The sequence below is a fragment of the Globicephala melas genome, chromosome 10 (genome assembly GCF_963455315.2).
Source record: "Globicephala melas chromosome 10, mGloMel1.2, whole genome shotgun sequence".
Lineage (NCBI taxonomy): Eukaryota > Metazoa > Chordata > Mammalia > Artiodactyla > Delphinidae > Globicephala > Globicephala melas.
Genome location: NC_083323.1, coordinates 7899144 through 7909808, shown reverse-complemented (window position 1 = coordinate 7909808; position 10665 = coordinate 7899144). Strand labels below are relative to the sequence as shown.

The 10665-nt window shown below is 39.6% G+C and overlaps 1 protein-coding gene across 2 annotated transcripts in view; it reads right to left on the bottom strand.

Annotated features, from left to right (window-relative positions):
* Nucleotides 1-731: 731 nt before the first annotated feature.
* SLC25A17 (solute carrier family 25 member 17) overlaps nucleotides 732-10665 on the bottom strand; it is a 50810-nt gene continuing 40876 nt past the window's right edge. For both annotated transcript variants that reach the window (XM_030855856.3, XM_030855854.3), the window contains exon 9: nucleotides 732-6682. In XM_030855856.3, coding sequence (XP_030711716.1) covers nucleotides 6535-6682 — 148 coding nt within the window. In that variant the 3' untranslated portion in view covers nucleotides 732-6534. The remainder of the gene's footprint in view (nucleotides 6683-10665) is intronic.

Below are 10665 nucleotides of genomic sequence, written 5' to 3'. Positions count from 1 at the left end.
AACTCAGAGATCTAGGTTGGGAAGCTTCTGTATCCAATTCAAACCAATGTACAAATAATAAAACATCACCCTCGTTCTACTTTGCAAAACTACTTATTTCCTCCGTCAGGAAGGTCCTCTAACTTCCCTGGTGGTCCAATGGCTAAGGTTCTGTGCTCCCAATGTAGGGGGCCCGTATTCGATCCCTGGTCAGGGAACTAGATCTCACATGCCACAACTAAGAGTTTGTATGCACAACTAAAGACCCCGAGCAGCCAAATTAACTTAAAAAAAAAAAAAAAAAGAAGGTCCTCTACCCATTACTTGGTGTGCTGTTTTTTAAATAAATTTATTTATTTATGGCTGCGTTGGGTCTTTGTTGCTGTGCGCGGGCTTTCTCTAGTTGTGGTGAGCGGGGGCTACTCTTCGTTGCTGTGCACGGGCTTCTCATTGCAGTGGCTTCTCTTGTTGCCAAGCATGGGCTCTAGGCATGTGGGCTTCAGTAATTGTGACACACAGGCTCAGTAGTCGTGGCGCACGGGCTTAGTTTGCTCTGTGGCATGTGGGATTTTCCCAGACCAGGGCTCGAACCTGTGTCCCCTGCTTTGGCAGGCAGATTCTTAACCACTGTACCACCAGGGAAGTCCTACTTGGTGTGTTCTTAATTCAAATGTTGCCTTCTGATTACACAGACCAAGACAGAGGTGGGCCCAGCCTCTCCATGCTCCCAAAGCAACTCCTGAACATTTACATTACTTTTTTTTTTTTTTTTGGCAATGCCACATGTCTTGTGGGATTTTAGTTCCCCAACCAGGGATTGAACCCAAGCCCTTGGCAATGAAAGCGCAGAGTCCTAACCACTGGACTACCAGGAAGTTCCCTCCATTACATTTCTTATGAGAACTCATTAGTGGTAGAATTCCAAGTTGTTTTTTGTCTGACCCCCATGTAGAACAATGAGCTACATAAGGGCAGAGACTAAGTATTATTCATCTGGGTAATCCCAGCAAACTGCCATACTGCTTGGATATGGGAGGTAATCAAAAACGATTTCTTGAATAAATGAATAGAATGTTAGTCCTAGAATAGGAATTTGCAATTTAATAAGGTCCTACATACCACACCCACATAGGGGAATCACCTACTTGGCTGGCCATCTACTCTGTCAATAGGTTCTACAGAAGCTAAAGCAAAACAAGAATGAAGTACACATGGAAGAATTACATAAGCGATACCACTACAGTTAGATAGTTTTGGTGACTACAATTAAAGCAAAGAAATAATGGATCTTTAAAGCTTAAAAAAGCCAAATGACTAGCAAAATAAAGTATACTTCCAAAAAGTGTGAACTAATTAAGGAAAAGAAATATGAAAAACTGATAATCAACGACCAAGAAAATGCCAAAGGACAAGGATTCTAAAATATGTAAACTCATAATTAACAGATGCACTTGATTGGAGAAGGGTCAGCACTATCTTTAGCCAAAAACACTCATGTGACAACTGAATGCCTACCCTGAGTGACACTCTACTTGAAAGTCTCGTTTCCTGCGCCGGAAGAAGTTGGTATCTAGGGGAAGACAGAGATACTGCGATTCAAAACTCAATGGAGTAGGTCAACGATAGACATATGTACAAAATAGTAAAGAAGTACAAAAGTCTTTGGAGGTGGGTGAGTAGGAGGAAGCAAAGTTCCAGAAAGGCTTCCAGGAAGAGCTGATGCCTGATCTGGGCAGTTCACCAAGAATAGTAGGAAGAGATTCCTGAAACTATAAACACAGGCACTGAAGCAAGAAACAGCATGGATTTATGGAGCCACCCTTGGATACAAAGGCCACAGGCTTTCCTTGAGACTTGTAGCATCATACTGGGGTTCAGATAGTTCATTACAGAAAGAATTACATATCTTCAATCATATGCCCCTCTAGGTTGTAGAAGGGAACCATGCCCTGGCTTAGAAGTCTTACTTTAAAGATATCTGAGGGATGTAGTGTGGCAATGTAGAAAGTCCTGGAGTCAGCCTAAATTTTAAATCCTGACCCTCAATCGTTGAGTGACCATAGATAAGTTACTCTTGAAGCCTTAACTAGTTTATCTGTTAGTGGGAATGAACCTCATATATTTAGAGTTGTTACAAAGATATCAAGACGTATGTAAGTTAATTGTGCCTGGCATTTACCAGGCACTAATGCATGGAAGTTCCATTACCCATTTTCATGGTTAGTTCCAAACCGAGTTTTCCTTCCCTTTCCCCAGATTGGACCTCATTGGCTGGGTTCCGCAGTTCACTGCCCAGTCTATGAACATTTTTTGAGCATGTCTCCTTGAGTGCTGTGCTAGGCACTGGTGCCTTGTCCCTCCCTCCCCATGAACCTTCTATCCATCTCCTAATCTCTTCTTCACTCTGTCTTTACATAGTAATTTTCTTTCTTTTCCTCTCTCACCTAGCCCATGGGTGAGTTATTTTCTTGTCTATGTCCCAGTGAACACAGTTTTCAGGGGCTACCAGTATGTCCCATAAACATCAGCACTAACCCAAGGCCCTTTCATTTCTATAGTGGTAAAAACCCTGTGGGGGTCACATTAATTACATTCACTGCATATATAAATATCTGCAAGTGAATCTTCATATATATTTGGTATTCTGGTGACAGTCAACACTGCCAGGTAAGTAATTTACCTGCCCAGAGGGAGGGCTCTCCAGAGATGTGTGGCATTTGGACGCATGAAGTCACAATTCTTTAGCTTTTCCAGAGAGCCAAGATGAGACGCTAGCTCAGCCAGGGACTTTATGCTACTGAACGAGTTCGTATTTTACTGATGAACTGATAAATGTTTGGGGGCCTTAATCTGAATACTGGATAAAACATTAACTTATTGGATTTGGCTTCACTTCTGAGGAGGTACACAAAAGCCTCCCAGAAAAGAAATGTTCACAATTAAAACAAGTGGAAAGAGGAAACACTGCCCCAAAGTAAAACCTAGAAGGTTCTCTTGGTTCAAACAGCATTTATCTGATGGATGTTTTAGTGATAGATGTTTACTAGACTTACTGTGGTGATCATTTTGCAATATATATGTACATCAAATCACTATGTTGTACATCTGAAACTAATAAAATGTTGTATGTTAATTACATCTGAATAGAAAACCCTGGCATTTATTAAGCACATTTATACGTCATGTACTCTGCCAGATGCATATATATATATATTTATATACACATATATATATGTATATCTACATCCTCATCTCTCTCTCTATATATGTGTGTATATATATATATGCCAGATGCATATATATGTATATCTACATCCTATATATATATATGTATGCATATCTACATCCTGTTCTAAAGATTAAAGAAGGATTAAAGAAAAAAATTTTTAAATATATAAAACAGTCTTGTGCGGTAATCATTTCTATTAGACAAATAAACACATAAAGACTAAGAAAGGTGAGGAAATGACTTGTCTGTGGCCACAATGCTTTTAAGTGATAGAATGAAAATCTGAACACAGATCTGGCTCAAAATCCAGTGTGCTTTCCACTGAACCACGGTTGCATCTATTCAAACAGTCATATCCCTCATCAATAATAATAATATTATAATAATAGTCATCACTAACATTTATCTAGCTTTTCTCATGTGGCAAGCCCTGTGCTAAGAAATTTATGTATATGATCTCATTTAATCCTCACAATCACCCTATGAGGTAGATTTATCAAGATCTCCACTTCACAGTTGAGAACACTGAGTTTTATAGCAGTTCAGCAATTGCTTTGTTCCCACAGCCGGTAAAGAGCAGGATCAGAGTAGAACCTAGGTCTGTTTAATTCCAGAACCTATTCTCGTAATCATCACACTAGACTGCAGGAAACTCAACTTTAGTCCTGACTCCAACCAGGCAAGTCATTTGATAGTTCTGTCTCAATTTCCCTGTTAATTAAACGGGGATACCGTTACTCGTCCTTACCTATTTCACAGAGATATTGGGGTTATAAAATGAGAAAGTGTACAAGCTTTAAGAAGGGAAATTGCTATATAAATCTAGGCTTGTCACAAGTTTCACTCAGATCTTCCCTCTCCCACGATCATAAAGGGAATTAGCTGACATCATTAGCTCTCAAACATCCTCTGAAGTGGGTAGTGAGTATTATTATCTCCACTTATCAAAAAGCTGAAGCACAAGGAGATGACATAACTTGCTAGTCAGTGACAGAGCTGGGAATAAAACCCAAGATTCTAACTCCCACTGCTTTTGTTCTTATGGTAAATCCTATTTCTGCATTTCAAACTTAATTGTAAAATAGACAAGGGTGGACATATTAGTGTCCACTTAAAAACACAGATTAAGTTTTCTACTGAGGTGACACTAACATAATCCCTAAGGCTCTTAATCCTCACATTCTAAAGAAACCTCATAAAGAATCAAAAAGAAAAAATTTTCCATTCCCTTAGTATAGACTTCGGCTCCTTAGTTTTCTCAAGTAACTTATTAATAATCAAAGATTACAAAACCGGGTGACTCATTACCTAGTTTCAACTATGCAGTGAGTCTGTAAAGCTTCCAAAGGGAATATAAACCACATTATGAAATTGTTCCTTCATAAAATCAGAAAAGAAAGAAGCATCAGATACATTCTCACATCATAAACATAATATAACTATAGAACCTGACTTGGAAATTATTTTAACGTACCAACAATACACGATACCCTGAGCTCAAAATTCAAGTTCCAAAGTGGACATCAAAATTAAAATAGTAACAAAAGTACACATGGTACCTTTATGATCATTCTTCTCCCATGCTCCCCACCCAAGCCTCGCCACCAACACAACACATACCTTAATATAAAATAAAAAGTAGTAATGCGGCCAGTTCTCTGTCTTCAGTTCTCTAGCTTAAATAAGCGAGTGCTCAGGCTAGTTCCCAGATTATCAGTTCCTCTTAGTTCTTGTTTTCTAGAACAACACAATGATCTTTCAATTATTAATAGTTTAATAATCACATATTTTGAAATTACCACAGGGACGAGAGGAGAAATAAGAGAAAGAAATTTCCACTCTCAAAATTGAATTTAAATACTGGAGTCCACAGACACTTGATTATTACTCTCTCTGACTCTGAATGAATTAGACTTACAAATGAAAAACCTGTCATTGTGTTATAGGGACAAAAACTAAGTCAAAAACTAAGTCAAACTAAGTAGAACTAAGCTGTTGTTCTACTAACGTCAAGGGAGTTTGCTTCTTGAGTGCCTTGAGATGTCTAAATTCATTGCTGGCCACATAACAAAAGTCCTACAAACCTGAACATGTGCTACGAGGTGAAAGTAAATGATGACATAGGACTCCCAGTTTTTTCAGAGGTTGCTCTAATACATTAGTCTATGTTTCCTTTGAGAACAATCTTTGTCTTGGTTTCCATAATTGAAACCAACTGTATCTTCTGCAGGGTCAAGAGCTCTAAGGTCTCTTGAACTTTGATGTGAGTACAAATTGCCTAGATATCTTATTAAAATGCGGAATATGATTCAGAAGATCTGGGACTGCATGTCCAATAAGCTCCCAGGTGATGTCGATGCTATTGCTTGAGGCACCACTCTTTGAGTAGTAGGACTCTAAGGAATGTTTCCAAATAGAAATAACCTCAATCAAGTTTATTCTCAAAATATACAGTCTCTACCAAGAGTTTATAAAAGAAGATAATATTCCAGAGCCTAAACAAGGTATCTGCTCCCTCTTCTGTGATTTTTACCAGTTGCTTGTAAACTCAATGTAATACTATAAAGGGCAACTTTTAAGAATGACTTTTGTGCCGACAATTTATTGGGGCCTATGTGGATGAACATAAAACCTCAAGTTTTGTAGTGAAAAGGTTGATTCAAAATAAATATTTTAAAATTATGTCAAATACTAAATAAGTGATATTTACAAATAGTTTATAAGAGAATCATTTGGAATTAATAATTTTCATTTCCCCCACAAAATAAATAGCTCACACACTAAAGAAGATACCTTTCCTTAAGCGGAAGGAAAAAAATGCCAAGAAAAATAAAGTCATGCTTATGGCATAGTCATAACATTTTTAGTGAAGAAAATACCAAGATGAAGACATACAAAAGTATATGAGGAGAATTACATGGTAGCAAATTTGCCCTAGGACCTGGGGGAGGGTTCAAGGGAAAGGGACCATCTGGCAAATCTAAAAAAAGACTCTACTTGGAAAAGATTATACATGAGAGCAAGAGTCCATTCCCCTCAAAAAAAACCAATAAACCCCCATAAACTTTCATTTTTCGGTTTTCAATAATGTTTTCTTTTCATATGGCCATTGGCCCAACCTCCCCCACAAAATTCAACCAACCATCATAAAACTAAGTTGGTAACAGGTCAAGCTGGCTATACTCCATGTGTAAACTTAGATGCATTCCAAGCCAATGAGGGTCAAATTCTCAGTGGAAGGAGCAAGTAAAAGGGGAACCGCTTCTCTTCACAGAGAAGGATCCCCTGTCTTGAGCATCTCTGAGTGCCTGGCGGTGGAAGGTGCCTCAGTGCTTGTGTGCGCTCTTCAGCCCCATGACCGTGAAGGTAGCAGCCGTCAGTTTCTCATAAACGAGGAACATGAGAGCAGCAGTGAGGGCTGTCTGCAGCAGTTTGGCTTCAAGGCCTTTGTAGAGTCCCATTATTCCAAAACGCCTAAAAGGAAGGAGGTGAGAAAAAACAAAAGGTTTTCAAAGAAACAATACTATTTTGCAAAGGTTTATTCTTAGGATCAAAAGAAGCTATGGAAGTTTTAGATATAACGGACTTCTGTTGTTTAAGTACTTCTTATCTTTAAACGTATTTGGGGATTGATGAAAGTTTAGTATTTCTTCACAGCCACCATTAATTAGTGGAATGCTGACAGTATCCCACAGATAGGGTACAGATCCTAAAATCCTAAAACCATTTTTATGCCAAAATCTGGGATCTAACAAAGAACTTTTAGATCTTGACTTTAACACTCTCCCAACTCAGTTATTTCAACCTAACAGTCCCTAAATGGTGGCAAAGCTGCCAATTGGTTTAGATCATTGTAGCTGCAACAAAATGAGAGAAAGTGACAGAAATGAAAAGCTCTCCAATTCTGAGTCTTCCCATACATTTGATCTTCTTTTTTTTTAAATTAATTAATTAATTTATTTTTGGCTGCATTGGGTCTTCATTGCTGTGCACGGGCTTTCTCTTTGCAGCAAGTGGGGGCTACTCTTCGCTGCGGTGCGCGGGCTTCTCACTGTGGTGGCTTCTCTTGTTGCGGAGTACGGGCTCTAGGCGCGCAGGCTTCAGTAGTTGTGGCACGTGGGCTCAGTAGTCGTGGCTTGAGGGCTCTAGAGCGCAGGCTCAGCAGTTGTGGTGCCTGGGCTTAGCTGCTCTGCAGCACGTGGAATCTTCCCGGACCAGGGCTCAGACCCGTGTCCCCTGCATTGGCAGGCGGATTCTTAACCACTGAGCCACCAGGGAAGTCCACATTTGATCTTCTAACCCAGTGGTTCTCACATCTAGCATACCTCAAAATCACTGGAAAAGCTTGGTGAACCACAGATTGCTGGGTCCCCTCCAGAGTTTCCGATTCATTAAGTCTGGGATGGGACTCAAGAATTTGCATTTCTAACAAGCTCCCAGGTGATGAGGATGATGAGGCCAGCCTGGACACCAGCCCTTTAGACCCACTGCTCTAACCACAGAGAATAATGCTTCAGCTGGAACCAGGAGTTCAGAGTAAACGATGTCTCCAAAGCTACTTTTTGAGAGTGAATTAATCTCATATGCTAGTTCATCAGCAACTCCAGGGCTATATACAGCACGCAGACTGAGAGATTAAAGCTAATCAAGCGCTCCATTCAGAAACTATTCTACATTTTATACATTTGCTATGTGTGAAAACTTATCATTTGGAGCAAATCCTGTGATAAATAGGAATGAAAAGTCTTGATCCATGAATTTCTAGTTCATTGACTAATTTGAATTGTGTTCCCCCAAGAAAGCCAAGCAAGTCCACTTCAATGTTTCTCAAGGTGAGGTCAGCTGGGAGATAACAGAAAAAATATATATTGGTCTCTGTCCTCAGTTCCTGGCACGGAGCTCCTAAAGCCCTTGTAATTTCCTAAGTGATAAGAGCACTAGGAGCGTTTCTTATTCTAATATTTAGTCTTTGATCCTAGTTCCTGATATAGAGTTCCTAAATCCCTCAATTTCCTCGGTGATAGTAGGGTCTTCTGTTCTAATGAGGTGATTCTTGGTGGGCTCCTGGATGGGGCTGGTCACCAGAAAGACCAAGCTGTGACAAGAAACTTGGAATTTTCAGCCCCACTCACTATTCTCCAGAGAGCAGAGGGGGCCGGAAATGGAGTTAATGATAGATCATGCCTACATAATGAAGCCTCCATAAAAATCCCAAAAGTATGGGGTTCAGAGAGCTTCCAGGTTGGTGAGCACATCCATGTACCAGGAGGGTGATATACCCCAACTCCTCGGGGACAGAAGCTCCTGTGCTTGGGACCCTCCCAGATCTCTTTATATGGCTACTCATCTGTATTCTTTAATAAACTGGTAAACGTACATAAGTGTTTCCCTTTCCCTAAGTTCTGTGAGCTGCTCTAGCAAACAATCATACCCAAGGGGGAGGAAGTTATGGCAACCTCCAATTCGTAGCCAAGTCAGACAGAAGTTTTGTGTAACCTGGAGACCGACTACCTGTGACTGTCATCTGAAGTGAGGGTCAGCATCCTAGGACTGAGCCCTTCCTTAACCTGTGGGATCTAATGCTATCCCCGGGTACGCAGCATGAGAATGGAGTTAAATCACGGGACGCCCGGCTGGTATCACACAGAACTGCCTGGCGCGGGGAACCCCCCACGCAACGTCTGGTGACCGGAGGTGCCAGAAGTGAAGTGCTCTGTGTCAGTAGTAAAGGAAAGATACACAGTAGTGTTGATTTTCTTCACATCCACTCACATCAGAATCACCAGGGTCTGTTTAGAAATGAAGATTGCCAGGCCCCACTCCAGAGGGGAGGCATGAATCTGTATTTTAATAAGCACTTCAGGTGTTCTTAATCAATCAAAAGTTTGGAGAGGCCTGGCATGGTATACTGCACTGTCCGATATGGTAGCTACTAGCCACACGTGGTCATTTAAATTTAAATAAAATTTAAAATTCAGTTTCTCAATTGTACTGGCATTATTTCAAGTGCTTAACAGACACACGTGGTTGGTGGCAACCCTACTGAACAGAACAGGTATTTCCATCATTGTAGAACGTTCTAGTGGATGAACACTCATTCAATGGTCCCTGAGTGCTTACTGAGCGTATGAGTTTGAACATCTGGCTCTGCCTGCATCTGTCTGGTGTTGGGCAAGTCATTTTCTCTAAACCTGCTTCCTGATCTGCAAAAATGGGAATATAGTCACCCTTCCACACGCACAAGGCTGAGTGAGAACCAAGCAAGATGAAAGATGTAAAAACACGCTGAATTTCAAAACTATATAACTCTAAAGATTTCCTGTTGACACTACCTTCTTAATTTTCTTAACTACATCTTTCTTAACTCTCACAATGCTGGCAGAAATGGAAATGGGTATCATCTTTTTGGGTCAACATGGCAATACCTATCAAAATTTTGTATGTTTAAACTTCTTAAGTAATTCCACTTCAAGGAATTTTCTCTACAATTATAATAACTGAGGTATACAAAGCTAAATTTATGGACTATTCATTTGTCAATGTTTGTAAAGGCAAAAACCTGGAAACAAACTAAATATTTATCGTAAGTGTATTGGTCAATAAATTATGGCATATTATATAACAAAAAATGCAGTCATTTAAAAAAACTAGATAAATGTACAGATATTGATATGAAGGATTGTTTGTAACGTTTTTACAAAAAGGCAAGGTACAAAACAGTATTACCATATGATTCCATTTGTATAAAAATGAATACCCAAAATATATGTTTTATACAGTATTCTGGAAATACATGCACTTTTTGTTAACAGTGACTAGCTCTTGGGAAAGAGACAGGAGAGAAAACACAGTAGGTGTGCACGTATTTATAGCTTTATTGAAGTTTAAATGACTTCAATTTGATGAGTTTTGACTGATGGGTACACCCATGAAACAATCACCACATTCAAGGTAGGGAACATATCCATGACCTGAAAAAGTATCCTCACGTCCCTTCGCAATCACTGTCCCTCCACCTACTCTGGCCCTAAGGAACCACTAATATGTTCTCTGTCACTGTAGATTATTTGCATTTTCTAAGTTTTATATAAGTGGAATCATACAGTATGAAATCGTTTTCATACTGACCTCTTTTACTCAGAAAAATTATTTTGAGATCCATCCACATTTCTGCATGTATCAGTAATTATTTCTTTTTCCTTTCTGAATAGTATTCCACTGTATAGGTATACCACAACTTGTATCTACTCATCTGATGATGGACATTTGGGGTGTTTCCAGCTTTTGACTCTTACAAATAAAGCCGTTATTAACATTTATGCACAGGTCTTTGTATAGACGCACTTCATTTGTCTTGGGTAAATACCTTGAAGGGGAATGGCTGGGTCTATGGTAGGTGTAAGTTTAGCTTTATAAGAAAATGCCAAATTGCGTTCCAAAGTGGTTGTGCCATTCTA